Source organism: Protopterus annectens, chromosome 7.part0, assembly GCF_019279795.1.
Source record: "Protopterus annectens isolate FY-2018-M chromosome 7.part0, PAN1.0, whole genome shotgun sequence".
Classification (NCBI taxonomy): Eukaryota; Metazoa; Chordata; order Ceratodontiformes; family Protopteridae; genus Protopterus; species Protopterus annectens.
Genome location: NC_056739.1, coordinates 1,579,906,621 through 1,579,926,254, shown reverse-complemented (window position 1 = coordinate 1,579,926,254; position 19,634 = coordinate 1,579,906,621). Strand labels below are relative to the sequence as shown.

Sequence of the window (19,634 nt, the reverse complement as noted above, 5' to 3'; positions counted from 1 at the left end):
AACTAACTCTTCAGGCAAGGTTTCTGCCGGAGCACAGAACTCCTTAGCAGATGTGTTAAGCAGACAAATCATGGATCCCCACGAGTGGAAACTGGATCTTCATGTATTTCAAAAATTGACAGTGTCATGGGGAACTCCAGACATAGATCTGTTCGCTTCTCCACTAAACCACCAGCTGCCACAGTATTGCACAAAGGGGTTTCATCACTCAGCTTGGAAAGTGGATGCTCTGTCTTTCAGTTGGAAAAACCTTCATGTGTATGCCTTTCCTCCTCTGCCTCTTCTTCCAAAGGTACTATTAAAGGTCAGACAAGACAGGCCAAGGATGATTTTGATAGCTCCAGATTGGCCTCGGCAACACTGGTACCCACTACTACGGAGTCTGGTAAGGAAGCCTCCATGGCCTTTACCTCTGATTCCTCATCTGTTATCTCAGAAGGATGGTCATCTGCTCAATGTCAAGATTCACTCTCTTCATCTAACAGCCTGGCATATTCTGTGTTGAAACACAGCAGGTCTCAACTTCCTCAACAAGTTTTAAATGTGATTATGGAAGCTAGAAGACCTAGTACAAGGAAAGTGTACGCAGAAAAATGGAAGAGATTTTTATTTTGGAGTACAGCAAAGAATTTGCAGGTTTGAGCCTAATTTGAGTGTGGCTCTTCAATATCTTACTGAGTTATTGGACAAAGGTTTGTCCTTCTCTTCCATTAAGATTCATGCTGCAGCAATTTCAGCTCACTATGATTGTGACCCACCATTGTTTTCGCATCCTTTGTTCAAGCAGTTTCTTAGAGGGGCAAAGAATATAAGACCCCCACGTAGAGCTCCTACTCCTGCTTGGGATCTCAATTTTGTGTTGGAAAAACTTACTCTACAACCTTTTGAGCCTGCGGCTACTGCTGAATTGAAATACTTGTCATGGAAGACTGCTTTTCTGTTGGCTATTACTTCTGCAAGAAGGGTGTCTGAGTTGCAGGCCCTTGTGGCAGTACAGCCATTTTTGATTTTCCATAAGGATAGGGTATCATTACGTACTAATCCTTCCTTTATGCCTAAGGTGGTTTCTAGTGTGGCTTTAAACCAAACTATTCATTTGCCTACTTTTTATGCAGACCCCCAAAATAAAGGGGAAAAGATTTTGCACACTTTAGATGTACACAGGCAATTGCGTTATTATTTAAGCAGGACTAAGGATTTCAGGCAGTCTCAGCAGTTGTTTGTTTCTTTTGCTTTGAGTTCACAGGGCAAGCCTGTGTCAAAACAAACTATTTCTAGGTGGATTGGCTTTTGCATTGCATTTTGTTATTCCCATCATGGCAAGGAGATTCCAGCTGGGATTAGGCCTCATTCCACTAGGGCTACTGCCACTTCAACAGCATTTCTAAGGGGTGGCAACTAAGGATATTTTGGAAGCAGCTACTTGGAGTTCAGTGCATACTTTCTCTAAGCATTATCACCTTCCTATCTACTCTAAGTCTAGGGCTGGTTTTGCCACAGCTGTTTTGCAAGGCATGTTGTCAGCTCCTGCTTCTTTATGATTTGCCAGCCTCCCTTACCTCTGCTTTGGGATTCTACCCAATAGTAAGGACTGCAGCAATGGGGAGCGAAGAACATAGTACAGTTTTGTACCTACCATAAATGAAGATGTTCGAGGATCCCCATTGCTGCAGTCCAATTCTCCCTCCTTCCCCTCTGTGTTTAGGGGTGGTTGTGTAGGTGAGGTTACATGCTTATATTTTTGTATATATGCTTGTATATATTGTACATATTTTTGGTGCAGGTATTTTGGGCCTTGTCTTTTTAGGGTCTTCTGACATCTGGGGCAAGAAAAGACTGAGGATATGACGTCGGTCATGCGCATTAGTACCCTGACGTACTGACGTCAGTCTAATGCGCCCTGACCGACGTCAGCCTTATACTCTGGTATTCGGGCCGACTGGATGCGGACTATACCCAATAGTAAGGACTGCAGCAATGGGGATCCTCGAACATCTACATTTATGGTAGGTACAAAACTGTACTTTCTCAGGGCAAACCAGTTTCAAAACAAACTATTTCTAAGTGGATTGGTTTTTGTATTACTTTCTGTTATTCCCATCATGGTAAGGAGATTCCAGCTGGGATTAGGCCTCATTCCACTAGGGCTACTGCCACTTCTACAGCTTTTTAAGGGGTGGCTACTAAAGATATTTTGGAAGCAGCTACTTGGAGTTCAGTGCATACTTTCTCTAAGCATTACCACCTTCCACTTTACTCTAAATCTAGGGCTGGATTTGCCACTGCAATTTTACAGGGCATTTTGGCAGCCCCTAATGCTTTTTAGTTGGCCATCCTCCCTTACCTCTGCTTTGGGATTCTACCCATATGTAAGGACTGCAGCAATGTGAGATGAAGAACATAGTACAGTTTTGTACCTACCGTAAATGTAGATGTTCAAGATCCACATTGCTGCAGTCCAATTACCCTCCCTCCTTCCCCTCTGTAGTTAGAGGTGGTGGTGTGGTTTGGGTTGTACATATTGTAAATATGGTTAGTGCAGGGGTGGTTGGTTATTTTTTGGCTTTAGCCTTTGTTGTTAGGGCCTTCTGACATCTGGGGCAAGAAAAGACTGAGGATATGACGTCGGTCATGCGCTTTTGTACCCTGACGTTCTGATGTCAGTCTAAAGCGCCTTGACCGACGTCAGCCTAATACTTTGGTATTCGGGCCGACCGAGGACAGCGGACTACCCATATGTAAGGACTGCAGCAATGTGGATCTTGGAACATCTACATTTATGGTAGGTACAAAACTGTACTTTTTGTACCTACCATAAATGTAGATGTTCGAGTGCTAATACAGCTGCAGTACAGGTTTCCCTCCCTCCTTCCCCACTTGGTAAAGGCATGGGGCCTAACAACCTCTTCATACCACCTGACTGGGTTATCCTGCTATGTTTTATTTGCTTGCTTACACTGATTTTGCATTACATTGCATTGCCTGCATATGTAGATAAGCCTTATTTATGTATTGCCTTCCTTTTGGGGGCACCTGACATCTGGGGCAAGAAAGACTGAAGAACATGGCGTCGGCTGTGTCTTATATACTCTGGCCTTACTGACGTCAGAAGAGTAAGCGATGACAACTGACGCCGGACCAAGACTTTGGAATTCGGCCGACCGAGGGACCGCCTGACGGCTGAAAACCCATCTGTGATTACTGCAGCTGTATTAGCACTCGAACATCTACATTTATGGTAGGTACAAAACTGTACTTTTTAACCTCCATGGGGTTCAATATCAGTGCACAGAAATCTCAAGCAGACGTCTCAACCAGATTTGTGTTCCTAAGGGCCCTACTGGAGTCATCTCTCCAGAAGGTCTTTTTAACACCCCCCCCCCCCCCCGGACATGGTCTCCCTTCTGACCTTGTACTTCAGAAATATAGTCAGGGATTACCTTACAGCAAGGAAGTGCCTCAGGGCCTTGGCTTTTGGCTTACATGGCCTCTTGCATCCTCATGATTCCCCTGGCCAGACTGCAAATGAAGAAACTGTAGTGGTATTTCAAGAATATGTGGTACCAACATTCCCAGCCAAGATAAAACTGATTCCTTGCCTCAGGAAAGAATTTGCCTGGTTGAACCAGGCTTGCTCATTCAACCTGGGTCCTCCCCTTCAGATTCACTCCTCAGTGACAAACTGCCAACATACACATCAAATGTAGTCTGGGATCCCACTTCATCTGCCTCCAGACTCAAGGAAAGTGGGATTTCCAAGTTCAGACAAAAACACACAAATCTAAAAGAACTTGTATAGCAGTCCAAAATGGCCAAATAGCCTTCCAAGAGAAATGGAAGAAAGACAGTACCAGTTATATGATGCATAAACAAATGAGGGGGGTGGACCCACTCTTACCCACTTTTCCACCTAGCAATGGACGTTTGGAAAACAGCACACTCCCTAGGATTACATCTCATGAACACCATACCTGCCAGGTGTACACAAACAGCTAGCAGATCACTTCAGCAGAAGCCCAGCAGACTCCACGAATGGCAACTGCATTGGGAAGTATTCTCACTATAGCCAAAAGATGTGTGCCACTAACAGACCTTTTCTCCACCAAGGAAAATGCTCATTTGAAAAAGTGTTGCTCCAAGGACAAAATGAAGTCAGCCTGAAAGACAGATGTCTTCTCTTTCAATTGAACAGGCCTCTTTCTCTATGCCTTCCCTCCAATACCTCTGCTCCCCAGGGTATTGCTAAAGATAAGAGAAGAGGGGGCAATAGTAATATTATCATATTACTAGCCCTAGACTGACCCAGTCAGTACTGATACCTTGTGCTACTCAACCTAACCAGCATGGAATCATGGCAGCTGTCCCAGAGAATGGGTCCGTTGACACAGCACAAGGGCAAGATTGTACACTCCCACCTGCAGACCCTCAAATTGCCAACATGGAGGATACCTTAACTTCATGAAAGGATCCTCTCCTTGACAAGCAGGTCCAGGGTATTCAAAAAGAGGTGAGAAGACCTTGCACAAAGAAATCTTACTCCACCAGATGGAAAATACTCTCCCTTTGATGTGGGCAAAAAGCACAGAATCCTTGTGCAGCCAAGATTCCTGTCATTCTGACCTATTTGGCCAGCCTTTTAACAAAGGTCTCTCTTAATCCTCTATTTCATGTCTACATACCTGCTCACCCTGCCGTCTTTTTTTACCCCCTCATGAAGCAGAGTATGAGAGGGGTAGTTCACATCAGGCCACCCAGAAAGCCTCCTGTCCCACCATGGGAACTTAGTTTTGTGTTGGAAAAACGTACCCTTCTGCCATTTAAATCAGCCACTTCCTCGGAGTTGAAACTTTTGACCTGGAAGACTGTTCTGTTGTTAGGTATCACCTCTGTTAGAACAGTTTCTGTGCTTTAGGCTGTCATGTCTGTGGAACCATAACTCCTCTTCACCCAGACAGAGTCTTAACTCAGGACTAACCCCTCATTTATGCCCAAGGTGGTGACAGAGACCTCCTTAAATCAAGCTATATATTTGCCTACTTTCTTCCCCAACTCTCAAAACAAGTGGGAAAGGGTACTTCATTACTTAGATGTACACACACAGCTCCGTTACTACTCAGACATAACCAAGACAATCAGAAAATCAGACCAACTGTTTGTGGCCTTTGCCACTAGCTCTGAGGGGAAACCAGTTTTAAGCATATCATCTCTAAATGGATCTCCCACTGTGTTTCCTTCTTTTACAGCCATCATATCATAGTAAGAAACCCGAATGCTGTGTGTGGTACATTCCACCAGGGCTGTAGCTACCTCTACTGCTTTTCTTAATGGGGTGACCAGAAGTACATTTTGGAGGCTGCAACTTGGCCTTCAGTTTACATTTTTACCAAACTTTGCCACCTTTCAGACTTCCCCAAGTCAAGAGCAGGATTTGCCACTGCCGTCTTGCAGTGCATCTTGCCTCTCCTAATTCTTCCATTGTCCATTCCTTTCAGCTTTGGGAATCATCCCATAAGTTAGGGCTGCAACAGTGAAACACAAAGAATATAGTACAGTTGTGTATACTTATCATAAATGTATATGTTTGAGTGTATTCACTGTTGCAGTATTCTTTCTCTCCCTCCTCCTCCCCCCCTCCTTCTAAGTCAGGTTAACCTTCTTTCTAGCTTTCGTGTTCTGAGCTTCAGTGTTCCAGACCCTTGACCTCAGGGTCTTTCTGGAGGTGGTCTACCTATAGGGGCAAGAAAAGTATTGAGGTCATGGTGCCAGTCGACTCCCCTTATACCCAATAGGTTGTCTGCCTGCTCCTAGAGGAGGGAAACTTTCTTTCTGGTAGTCGGGCCAGCCAAGGGCTTCCACGTTAAGAAATCCCCAAGTTAGGACTGCAACAGTGAATGCACTCTAAGATCTACATTTATGGTAAGTATACACAACTATATTGTCTTCCACAATAGAGATTGTGCCTCAGGCTTGGATATCAGGCAAGTGTTTGAGTCCTAGGTGCAAGAGATCACCACTGGGGAATTTGATACAAGCTTTTCCATACACAAGGCTTTCTTTGGCTAACTTGCAAGCCTATGCCGCTGTCTTTATCCGTGCATTGTTTCATTACTTGCTCACCAATGTGCAGACTTGTAGCCATAAGTAGTGGAGGTCATGGTCAATGAGAACTAAAAGGTAAACAAAGCCTAGATAGTCTGTCTAATCCACATCCATCGTGGATGACCATTATCCTTTGAAATGCCTCTCAAGCTTATAAAGAACAGCTGGGATTGGCCTTGGATTCTTCTTCCCTTTCCCAAGAATTTTTAACAGAGTTTCTAGGGAAGACCACACTGGGACCTTGGTCAGTCCCATTGTTGGGAGCAAACATTCAGGATGCCATTAATTGCAGCTTGGGTGCACCCTGACTTTTGCCTCTTAACCCTCTAAAAAGCTAATACACTTTACAGGCTGCTTCTTTGCAACTGACAACATTCTAGTGCTGACTGTATGATCTCTTTGGTCTAACATAGATCCTAGATACCACTGCATTTTGTCGTATTGGTGCCTGACAGGTGTGTCAAAAGACTTTTTTGCTTTCCTTTGTTCGGAATTAATACCCTCAACTGTTCATATTCATCTCACTTCTGCCAGTAGTAGTTTTCTCTAGTGAGGAAGATGCTTAGCCATTCTTTCAGACCTGTTGGAATCTCGTCTCAGTATGCACCTTTGTGAAATTCATTCTGTAGCTTTTACAGTGGGTTCCTTCATGTAATTTTAATTAAGCTGATGCTTTGGCTGAAGCTGCAAACTCAGACTTATATCTGCACATGATGAAGGGTAGCTGGGGCCTTCCTCTCTGAGGTGGAACTCAGTAGCTAGATGAACATTTCCTTAGGGGAAGAAGTCTTTGGCCAGCCATTGTGGGGACATGATTGATAACTTCAGAGGAAGAAATTTGACTTTGCCTCAGTGGAGGATCTTGTCATCACCACCCTTTCTGTTCTAGATATGGCTAACTCCAAAAGAGGAGGTGAGCTTTTTGGTGCTCATTGAAGACCATCTGCAGTTATGTAGTCTTGCCTCTTCAACTTGCCCAGAGGTACAACTCCACCAGCCCCCAACAGTCTTGACTGTGATTCACCCTAGGTTGGAGATCCTTCACAAGGGAAAAATGAGTCATAGGTATAGTCATCTTGGCTATATTTTGAAGCTAACTGGTCTTAACTCGTAAAGACCTCCATTGGTGGACTGGTCTGTTTCAGTGGAGCTTTTAGGAGAAGCCTAAATTGTACAGGTGAGAAGAGCCTGTCCCAGTGTTCGTGGAGGTGGTTTTCTCCTCCTGTTTCTTACTTTTCCAAAGTGGGGTGGCTTCTTTCCCATTGTGAACTTAGTCGTTGAGTTCAGTCAGCACAGTCAAAGTTACCCTGCAGGCAGTCATGCTTTTGCTTTTATAGGGTTTCTGGGTGGTAGCACTGGATGCAATGGGTCATTGGCACATGTGTCACTAGATAAGTGGATGCCTTTTTGCACATAAGAATTTGGAGTCCACGCAGGAGAATTCTGAAGTTTATTGTGTTTGGACATTACTTCTAGTACAAAGTGTTGCTACTTGGGCTTCGTATGGTACCATTTGCCTGCAGAAATGTGCATATGCTGCTATGTTTTAAGACCGTTAATAGTACAAGAACCCTCCCTGTCCTGGTTAAGGATATCTCCCATGGTGGGGTAACAGAGGGTTCGTCCTCAAGGCTTAGCTCTACTGATCTAGTGTCTTTTATCACACAAGATTTGCTTGTGGGGTTTTAGAGTTGATTGAAGTTGATAAAAAGTTAGAATTTATCTGAGATTGTTCTGGTATGGGCTTCATATATTTGGAAAAATACAAAGGTGATGTATTCGTTTATTGATGTCAGGCATACTGAAGGTCTAGGCAAAATAAACTCTTTAAATAGTGAGGTTTTCTTCATGCTTCTAATTTTGTAATGTTGTAGTATAGCATGTAATGATCTGTTGTATTTTTTTTTTTTTTTTACAACCTGCACAATGTTTTTAGTCTTGTAGTGTAACTGTTTTCTCTTTGACATTTAGGCGTCCAAGAGGAGTCATTTCTACTCATGTCATAAGGACTTTTGGCAGAGGTGGCAGGTATTACCACAGAGGCTCCAAAACTCAGGGAGCAGGCCAGGTAAGCTTCTCAGCATTCTGTTCTCCGTATCCAATCTTTTGAAATACAAAAAGATTGAAAGCCGTATTTTGATATCTGTTTAAAGTAATATATCTAATTAATAGTTTTTGTTGTGTACTTTTGCTTAATATGTTGGCATTCTGTAGTAAGTCATCCCCCAGCTTTAATTTTTATCTCCATTGATCTGATATTCTCTTTCATCTGTTCCTCAACGGATGGGTCTTTGTATCTGACTTTGGCCACTCAAGATATTGATTCCAAAGCTCAGGCTTCTCCACTTACCCATAACTCCTTGTATGTTAAGAACTCTGTAGCAAACCTACAAGGTTGTGACCCCTGGTCTTAAGGGAGTAAAGGTTATCTCTTCCAAAACCCCCTTCCCCTCAGATAAAGAAAGTGGGGCCTTACACAAATTTGGTAAAAAGGTTTACACATCTGGTACCCTCGCAATGAGGCCCTTGAACTGCCAGTTTCACATGGTTAAATACCAAGAACTCTTCTGGATCAGATGAAGCAAAAACTGATGGGTATAGAGAACAACAGCCTCTATAAAGCATTATTGGATCTTTGTAATTCCTGATATCCTTCTGATGTCCTTCATGGATGCATCTGCAGTCATAACAACTGGGTTGTCCTGTCGTCAGGCAGCCCTTCAGTCGGCCGGATTCCAAAGTCCGGGTCCGGCTTCGGCTGATGTCGCACTCCACCCGACGTCATCTCTGTTGGTCTTCGGGTATAAAAGCATCAGCCGACGCCATTTTCCTCCGTCTTTCTTGCCGCGTGGCGCCCGAAGCAGAAGCTGTTCGCAAGTGCCGGTCGGTCGGATCCAGAGATTACTTCTACCGAATACTACTTCGAAGACTTCTAAAGCTAAGTACCCCGTTGGGGACTCTTTCTTGCCTCAGCCGATGTCAGAAAAAGTTAACAATTGTTTAACCTGTGGGAAACAAATACCTCATAAAGATTTCCACTCTTACTGTCTGCCTTGTTTAGGCCCAGCCCACGACGTAGCAGCCTGTTCGGCCTGTGCTTCTTTCAACCGACGAACGCTTAGGCGTCGGTCGGAGTTTGCAGAACAGTTTTTCGGTTCTGATTTTGCGTACATTATGCCGCCGGATCCCCCGACTACCCAATCTACCAAAAAACGCAAAGATAAAGACCGACACTCGCGGTCCGCGGTTTCGGCCGAAACCATGGTTAAGCAAATCATGAGTGTCTCGGTTTCGGCGAAACCGAGAAAACTGATCTAAGTACAGCTGAACCTATTCCTACAACTGAGGCCCCTGCTACAACTCTTGAATCGACCTCAGAAATTTTACCCACTACGGTGGTTGACTTATCAGACACCATCCCTTGGATGTCTCTACCCGAGTACGTTGTGCTGCTAGTGCTCCAGCACCCATGTCCATTCAGGCCTTCGCCAGGGCTAAAGCAGCCAAGACTACTAAAACAGTGCCTGTTAAACCCCCACATCCAGGCCCTCTTCTAGTTCCCAAATGCTTACTTTGGCAGAAGATTTAATTTCTTTAATCAGAGGATCTCAATCTCACCCAGATAGGGCCTCTCAGCCCCAGAGAAGAGACCTAGGGCAGAGCCCCTGAGCCAGTGTCCTCTGATGAATCTGCTGATGAATCAGACATAACTGACCAGCCAGAGGCTCCCTTCTCCAATTTTGAAGATTCTGATGCTGAAGAATCCATTCCAGCTGCTTCCCCACCAGAAGAATTCTCCTTTGGGGAAACCTTGCATGCCATGCGAGAACAGTTCCAATGGCAGCAACAGGATTTTTCAGATTCCAGAAAAGACTTAGGACCTTTCTGCACCTCCCACAGCACAGGCCCTTAGCTATACCTCCTGTTCTCTCTGTGGTGGATGATGCTTTCAATGATGTTTGCTCCGCTCCAGATTCTTTACCCCAGCCCCTGCCAAACCAGACAGATTTTACAGGGTGCCAGATACTCATCACCACCTTTACAAGGCCCCACTTGCAGACCCAGAAACTATATCCCAGGGTCCCAAGGCAGTAGCCGCGACCATAGCTAAAACCCTACCCCTTCTGAAAGGGAAGCAAGGTCATTAGACAGATGGGGTAAAAGGTCTACACTTCAGCTACTCTCTCAGCTAGAGCTTTAAACTGTCAGTTTCACATGATACAATACCAAGAGTTTATGCTTGATCAGTTAACTAAAAACTAACCACTGATGAATCTCTTGATAAGAAATATGTATTAGAGATGGTAAATAACATACAACAGGTTAGCAACCATTCCTTAAAATGTGGCTATGATGCACTGGAGGCTTCATTTAGATCAGCCATGACAGGCACAGTGATAAGAAGGCATGCATGGCTAAAGGAACAAGCTTTACCGGATCATGTTAAAGCTAAGCTGCTAGATGCTCCTATGGACAAGACAAGTTTGTTTGGTACACCTGCCCAGCAGGTTATGAAGAAAATGGAAGAAAAGGCAAAATCTGTTCAAACTGTTAAAGATTTCTTGCAGGTTCAACCCCAAGGTTTAGCAGGAACTGGCCTGCCAAAAATTGGTCCTTTCCTGACTCCACAAAATTTCCAAGGGGCAGGAATAGACGTTCCAGAGGCAGAAACCAATCCAGAGGAGGTGCCTACAGAGGACGACAGTGGCAAGGTAACAACAGAGGCACAGACACAGCCACTGCCACTACATCAGCACAACCACAGTGACTTAACCCTAAATCCGCCTACCAGGGAACAAATAGCAGCTCCTCTAGGCGGAAAGTTAACCTTATTTTCAAGGAACTGGCACTGCATAACAAAAGACAAGTGGATTTTACAAACCATAGATCAAGGTTACGGTTTCACTTCCACACTTTACCAGTCAAAGAGGAATGCCAAATCTACCTCCAAATCAAAAAACAGAGGCTGTACGCCAGATAATGGAGTTAGCAAACATGAGAGCTGTGGAAAGAGTGCCAACAGCAGAGCAAGGAAAGGGGTTCTATTCCAGACTATTCCTAGTTCCAAGAAAGGAAAAAGTTGGAGACCAATTCTCGACCTGTCCACCTTAAATACATACATCATTGTCCCAAAATTCAAAATGCTGACCCTACAGCAGCTTCTTCCCATGCTGGGCAAGGAGTCTTGGCTGGTAACTCTAGATCTCAAGGAGGCATACCTGCACGTCCCCATTCGACCAATCTGCAGAAGATACCTCAGATTTCTTGCAGGATCAGAGCACTATCAATTCTCAGCATTGCCCTTTGGCTTATCTACTGCCCAGAGTATTCACAAAATGCCTGGCATCAGTAATCGCCCATTGCAGGCTACAAGGAATTCAAATTTACCCATACCTGGACGACTGCCTGCTACAAGGGGACAACAAAAGCAAGCTGACAACAGATTTACAAAGGGTCATTTACTTGCTACAAGCACTGGGATACACAGTCAATTTACAAAAGTCAAGGCTGATACCATCCCAAACAAGGACATTCTTGGGCGCGGAATTGGACACAGTAAAACAAATGGCATTCCTGACTACAGAAAAACAAAAGAACTTCCTCTTTACTTCTTGGCACTAACAAAACTGAACAAGTTAACAGCAAGAAAAGTACTGCAGGCCTTGGGCTTCATGGCATCATGCATAATCTTGGTTCCATTTGCCAGACTACATATGAGAAAACTACAGTGGTACCTAAAGAATTTATGGTCCCAACACAGACACAGTCTAGAAACAGAAACCCCACTAATTCCATGCTTAAAACAGGAGTTCCTATGGTGGGCTCAGGCATGCCAGTCAAACCCAGGCCTACCCTTTCGCAGATGTCAAGCAAGCCAGACCATCACAACAGACGCTTCAGACCTAGGATGGGGGGCCCACATGCTGGACAAATGCGTGCAAGGATTGTGGACACAGGATCAACTTCACCTGCACATCAACCTAAAAGAAATGCTGGCAGTAAAACTGGCAATCCAAAAGTTCAAACCATTTCTCAAGGAGGGCCAGTTGATGATAAGGACAGACAACACCACAGTCATGTGGTACATCAACAAACAGGGAGGCACTCATTCATACCCCCTATGCAGAATGACCTTGGAGCTGTGGACCCTGGCACTCAGCTACAACATCCAGTTACAGGCAATATTTGTACCGGGGAAAGACAATACTCTAGCAGAGATATTAAGCAGAACCACTTCGGATGCCCACGAATGGAAGCTGCACCCGGACATCTTCAAGACCATCTCAAAGAAATGGGGAATGCCACAGATAGACCTATTCGCATCACCTCTCAATCATCAGCTCAAAAAATTCTGCACAAGGACATTCCACCCACTAGCATGGAAAGTGGATTCGCTCTCCTTCAACTGGAAAGGCCTAACAGCATATGCATTCCCACCTCTTCCTTTGATACACAAGGTACTACTGAAAATCAAGGAAGAACGTCCAAGGATAATCCTGATAGCTCCGATCTGGCCAAGACAACACTGGTACCCACTACTGAGGAGCATGTCTCGGAACAATATGTGGCCAATACCCCTGATGCCTTTGATGTTAACTCAGAACAACTACAGCATCATACATCCAAACCTAAAACGCGTTGCAACTAACTGCATGGAACATCACATAGCAGCAGCTAATCCAGAACTTTCCCAAAGAGTAAAAGACATTATTCTTGAAGCACGCAGACCTTCAACAAGAAGGAACTATGCTGGAAAATGGAAAAGGTTTGTCATTTGGAGTACAGAAAGAGGAAAAGATGTGTCAAACATAGATATGCCTAACATTCTGGAGTATCTGGCGAACTTCTTCATTCAGGCCTGTCCTACTCCTCCATCAAGATACATGCATCAGCTATTTCAGCAGAATACAGCTTTGATCCACCTGTTTTTTCGCACCCTTTGCTCAGGCAGTTCCTCAGAGGAATCAAGAATGTAAAACCTCCAAGGAAACCACCATTACCAGCTTGGGATTTGAACTTTGTGCTAGAAAAATTGACACTATCACCCTTTGAACCAGCAGCAACAGCAGACCTACAACACCTGTCATGGAAAACTGCTTTCCTACTGGCAATTACTTCAGCAAGGAGGGTTTCAGAACTACAGGCCTTAATGGCAGTGCAACCCTTCCTAATCTTCCACCAAGATAGAGTGTCCATGAGGACTAATCCTACATTTATGCCCAAGGTGGTATCCAGAGTGTCTTTAAACCAGGCAATCCACCTACCTACCTTCTTTCCCAACCCACAAAACAGAGGGGAAAGAATACTGCATACCTTGGATGTACATAGACAGCTACTCTACTACTTGGACAGAACAAAAAATAGCAGAAAGACTGACCAACTTTTTGTAGCCTATGCAACAGGAAGGGAAGGAAAAGCTATTTCCAAACAGACAATCTCCAAATGGATAGGAAATTGCATACGATTCTGTTACTCCTTCCATGGAAAACCAATTCCACAGAACATAAGACCTCATTCTACAAGGGCAACAGCCACTACGACAGCATTCTTACGAGGAGTGGCAACCAAAGACATTATTGAGGCGGCTACTTGGACCTCCGTGCATACATTTGCCAAGCATTATAATTTGCCTCTATATTCCAGATCCCAAGCAGGGTTTGCCACTGCTGTACTGCAAGGGATCCTAAACACACCATAATCTACTTTTATCCTCCTCCCCTAGTTGGCTATGGTATTCTACCCAGTTGTTATGACTGCAGATGCATCCATGAAGGACATAGTACAGTTTTGTACCTACCATAAATGTAGATGTCCGAACTGGATAGCATCTGCAGTCAGGATTACCCTCCCTCCTTCCTCTCTGTGGTACTCCTAGGGTGTTTACCCTCCTAATAGCTAGCTGTTGGGGGGGAGTCTTTTATGGTGTATTTGTTTGTATATATGTACATACATGCTTATTGTTGTGTTTACCTCTATCTATTTGGAAACATTGGCATCTTTCCAAATTTTAGCCTGCAAGAGGGCTTCTGGCATCTGGGGCAAGAAACACTGAGGAAAATGGCGTCGGCTGATGCTTTTATACCCGAAGACCAACAGAGATGACGTTGGGTGGAGTGCGACATCAGCCGAAGCTAGACCCGGACTTTGGAATCCGGCCGACTGAAGGGCTGCCTGACGACAGGACAACCCAGTTGTTATGACTGCAGATGCTATCCAGTTCGGACATCTACATTTATGGTAGGTACAAAACTGTACTTTCCTATGTTGCAGTATTTTTAGTGTGAGATTCTCTGCCTCAGGCTACCTGAACGTCGGCTCCTATACAAAAGCTTAAGCCTGGTTGCTGTAGGTGCATGGAACATCACACATAGGGCCATAAACCAGGAGCCTAAAATGTGAAGTCTGCACTCACAGACCTCAGAACTTTTCTGCACAGTCGAACGTTAGCTCAGTCGTATTGCTCCTCTACTCTCAATATGTCTAAAGCTCAGTACCCCGTTAGGAATTTTGTTTGCTGACTTCCCTTTAGCTGATGTCTGCCAATAAGGGTAAATGCCGATGCGGGTGCCAAATTCCACATAAAGACTCGAATGACTGTTGTGTTTTGTTTGCCTAGGCCGGTACCACGACTATACCTCCTGTCCCATTTCATAGGTTCATAGGTTGGTACTAGGCTATCAGCCCTAGGGGCCTCTACAAGCCTAGCCATAACAATTCCCTGGCTATTTCTTCCCACATTATTTATTCCTGGACCCCTGTCTAGCAGGGCGACTGACGTGATCCCTGGGGTGAATTTCCTTTCTCCCATCCAATCGTCAAGGTTCCTCTTGAAGAGGTCCAAAGAGGCACTCTGCTTGACATGTATGGGCAATCTATTCCAGAGTCTGGGGAGTCTCTGGGTCAGGAACCTATCCCTCCAGCATGTTTTGTTTATTGTGATGACAAGGTTTAGATCCCTGGAGCGTGTAGCTCTGAGGGATTGGGATTTCTTTAAGTGTAGCATGTCCAACAGCTCTGGGTTTGACATGGCCTTGTATGTTAAGCAGAGATCGCCTCTGAGTAGACGATATGCGACAGAGTATAGCTGGAGTGTTTTAAGGCGGTCAGCGTAGGGCATCTGCTTTAGGCCTGTGATTCTTTTAGTGAGTTATTTCTGAGGCCTTCCCAGTTGTTGCAGATGTCTTGAGAGGTACATACCAAATGGGGCGTTGTATTCTATAATGGGTCTAATGAGGGATGAGTACAGTGGGACAATGACCTCCTTTTTTCTGGATGAAAAGCCCTTCGTGATGAGGTGTGCCACATAGAAGGATTTCCTGACTGTTGTGGCGATGTGGTTATCGAAGGTGAGACCACTGTCCACCTGTGTCCCTAAGTCTCTTATCACACTTTCTGTGTTTAGTGTACTGCCACCTATATGGTAATTCATGGATACATGTTTTTTCCCAAAGGGATAACAATACATTTCTTGGCATTGAGCTTGAGCCCATGGCTCTGGCACCAAGCATCTGTTTCTGTAAGGCCCTTTTGTAGAGTATCCACATCATTTGGGGATTCAATAATGGCTCCCAGTTTGCAGTCATCTGCAAACTTCGTTAGCCAGAGTCCCTTAGTGTTGACCTGTACTTCAGAGAAGTAGATGCCAAACAAGAGCGGCCCCAGGACTGAACCCTGAGGTACTCCACTTGTCACTTGTCTGGAGCTGGATTTGGAGTCGGTTACTTTTACAGTGTGGGTTCTATCAGTAAGCCATTTAGCAACCCATTGGGTGACATAGGGATTTATGCCCAACTTAGTAAGTTTATCTATGATTCCAGAGTGGGGATGGTGTCAAAGGCCTTGGCAAGGTCTAGATAGGCTGTGTGGACCACCTTACCCTTGTCCATGGCTCTGGAGACTGATTCAAAGAAGTCAATCAGGTTCAGGAGACAAGATTGCCCTTCACAAACCCAAACTGGGTGGGGTCCAGTGTTTGAAGGTTGCCAATGTCTTTGTTTATAAGTTCCATGATAATACGCTCCATGGCCTTGCAGATAAGGCTTGTCAGACTGATGGGACGGTAGTTTCCGGGATCCAAGGTGGATCCCCCCTTGTGGATTGGGATAACTGTAGCTCTGCGCCACTCACTGGGCACGAAACCTGAGGTGAGGCTATGATTAAACATGACACTTAGGTGAGGTGCCAGTTCATATTGTAGTTCATGTAGTACACAGCCCGGGATGTCATCTTGTCCCATGGATGCTGTATTCTTGGCTTTAGAGAGTGCGTTTTGTACCTGTGTGGCCGTTATTGCTGGAATTTGGTAATCTTCCGGTATTGAGATGGGCCATTTAGGGGGTGAGAGGGGGGTGAAGTTGGCACTGAATCGATCTGCCAGGATATTGGCAATATCCTTCGGATCAGTATATTTAATGCCATTTTGTTTTAGCTCAGAGCAGATCTGAGCATTGCCATTTAGATTCTTGACATAGTTATAGAATGCTTTGTGGTTGTCTTTGGAATCTTTGGCAATTTTATTTTCGTAACTAGCTTTGGAGGATTTTATGAGGCATCTCAGTTTCTTACTGAGGCTAGTAAGGGAGTTTTTGCATCCTGGGATTTTCCTCTTTTCTGCAAAAGTTTCTTCCTTTTGTTGTAAAGTTTGTTTATGGCAGGGGACCACCAGATTGGCTTCCTTTTTTGGATGAGAGCATTTTGGTTCTATTTGGGATGGCACGATTCATGCATGAGTGGATGTGCTCGTACAGTGCCTTAGTGTAGGATTCAGCAGTTGAACTTTCAGTTCCCGTCTGCATGGGTGTCATGAAGTTTGTCACTTCTGACTTGAGTAGCATGAAGTTGGCTTTGGAGGAGTTTTTTATGGTGGTTTCTTTACTGGGGGTGGGGGTGGGATGTGGATGTTAAGGGTGATTAGCTTATGGTCAGACCTGACTAAAGAGGCAGTGACCATAGGTATGGAGCATTGATTTCCCATGTTGGTAATGACCAGGTCTAGGATATTGGAGCCCCTGGTGGGACTATGGATTAGTTGATCCAGGGCGTTGGAATTTCTGAATTCCAAGAACCGTTGCGCAAAGGTGTTGGGACATGAGTAGTTTTCCCAGTTAATGGCAGGGTAGTTAAAATTATCCAGTATTAGGGTGTTTGGTTCTATCTTAATATTTTCCAGTATGTTTAGAAAGGTGTAGTGAGAATCTTGGGGTATGGTGGGGGATCTGTAGCAAGCTACAATTTGGATTGCCGTCTTACCTAGTGTTAGTTGCACTTGGAGAATTTCAGACACATTGTGTTGGCCAACTAGCCTGGTGGTGTGAATATCCTTGGTGAATATTGACACTCCTCCACCTTTAGTGTTTCGGTCCTGGTTTGGTGGCCGAAAAGTGTGGTAACAGTTGTAGCCTGGTATTGCAGGGGTGCTCTCTGGAGCCTTGAACCAGGTCTCAGTTACTGCACAGATATCGATGTTCTCCATTTTTGGAGTGCCTCGAGAGAGTGCATTTTGAGGTTTAGACTTCTAGCATTGAGTAGCATTACCTTCAGATTTTGCATGCTTGTACCTGTTACGGTGGTGGTTTTGTCCTTTGAAGTTTGCCTAAAAAGGCACTATAGGGGTGGCAAGAGCCTTAGCCAGTAACCTGAATCCCAGGGGCGACAGGTGCAGACCATCTCTGGCAAAGCATCGTGGTCTGTCAATCATGTCATCCCAGGCAGACAGATACTGGATCCCCTTTGAATGACACCATAAGCTTAGCCAGTTGTTGAAGTCAGTCATTTTATCCTTATATTGTGGTATCATTCTGGGCGAAGGCAGGATGCTACTCAGGGCTAGGGTCATACCTGCCTGGGCCACATGATCTGAGAGCTCTTCCATGTCTCTTTTCATGTAGTCCAGGGAGGTACGTCTCAAGTCATTCACTCCAACATGGACAATGACAGAGTCATATTTGTACTTGTTGTGGACTGACTTGAGTGCATGCATTATGTGGCGGATCCTGGCACCCGACAGGCAGCTGACTGTAATTTTCTCCTTATTCAACCTGGTGAGAGGGACATCAGTGTGCCGGACTATAGAGTCACCTATGACTAAAGTGTTAGGTACATTGTCTTGCCTCATTTGCTAATCATTCTTCCCAAATATGCTCAGAAGCTATCCGACCGCCCTTAATCTTTACTTAGATAGCCAGAGGATAAAAAAAGTTGGCACTTAGGATGGATCCCGAGTCGGCCGCCCAGGTGGAACCGCCACGGAAAAGGGCAAGATTCCTCGGCCTACTTCCTCTGCCTCTCCTACATCAGATGCCCCGCCAGCCCCTGATGTAGGAGTTGAGGGACATTTGCTAGAGCCGTCTACTTCACCGATTTCCCTTGAGGAAGTTACTGCTGAGGTACCGGCAGGCACATCCACGGAGATTGCTCAGACGGTTTCAACCGAAGTCGAGGGGGAAGCAGGCTCCACTTGACGCCAGCCTGGAATTCCAGAATCCGAGGCCCCAGAAACTAGGCCTTCTCCCAAAACTACTCCTTTGAAGAGGAAGCAAAAAACTAAACATTTATCTCCTCCTGCTGAGGGATTACCTAACTGGCAGTCTTCCACTCGGTCTTTAATGCGGGCCTTCATGGCTTTTAAGCCCTTGGCCTCCTCTCCCTCCACCATCCCTGTCCTTAGCCCAAGGCCTGCCCCCTTCTCATGAAGGAGAAGAGGAAGAAGAAATTTACTCTTCATCATCCAATGAGTCCATTACTTATCACAGATTGCCTCTCCCCTAGAATACTATTCCCTGATGAGGAATCCATAAAAGGGGACTCTCCCCCAGAGGACATCACTTTTGGAGAGACCATTACCAAAATGAAAGAATACTTCAAATGGGATACCTCCCAAATGGCTTAAACTCAAAAAAAAGATATTTTGAGTTACTTCAAGTTGAATCCCCCTCTCTTTCTGCCATCCCACTGGTTATACTTGCATACCTGGATGCATTTTCTTCAGCATCTAAAAATCCTGATTCTCAGCCACCTGCTCCTAAGAGACCTGACCGTTTCTCTAAGGTGCCTGATGACCATTAATTTCTTGTGAAACCCCCCCCCCCCCCTTGGCAGATCCAGCAGTGATTGCTTTAGTCCCAGACAAGCAGTCAAAACTAATCCCATCCTCGTCCCTTCTGCCTACAGACAAGGACAGCAAAAGTATGGACAAACTAAGCAAGAAAGTCTATACCTCCTCCACCCTAGCCTTCAGAGCTATTAATTATCAAACACGTATGATTAAATATGCCTTGGAACTGGTATCCCAAGCATCTTCACTCCTGTCCTCCCTCTCTGACTCCCCCTAACAAGACAGAGTTGCAATCAAAACTATACCTGGCATCTCAGGTAGCCAGACATTCAATTAGATGCAGCTATGATGCAGCTGAAGCTTCTGCTAGGTCTGCTGCTCCACAGATACCCATGGCTAAGACTTCAACCCCTGCCTGAGTCCAAAATATTTGATGCTCCACTAGACTACAACCTCCTGTTTGGCAAACAGTCCACCAAAC

General features: G+C 45.0%; 1 protein-coding gene across 2 annotated transcripts in view; it reads left to right on the top strand.

Annotated features, from left to right (window-relative positions):
• The window catches only part of FAM120A (family with sequence similarity 120A), a 3,065,969-nt gene that overhangs the window by 2,971,447 nt on the left and 74,888 nt on the right, over positions 1-19,634 (top strand). For both annotated transcript variants that reach the window (XM_044078130.1, XM_044078129.1), the window contains one exon: positions 8,071-8,167. In XM_044078130.1, the coding sequence (XP_043934065.1) occupies positions 8,071-8,167 (97 nt within the window). The remainder of the gene's footprint in view (positions 1-8,070; positions 8,168-19,634) is intronic.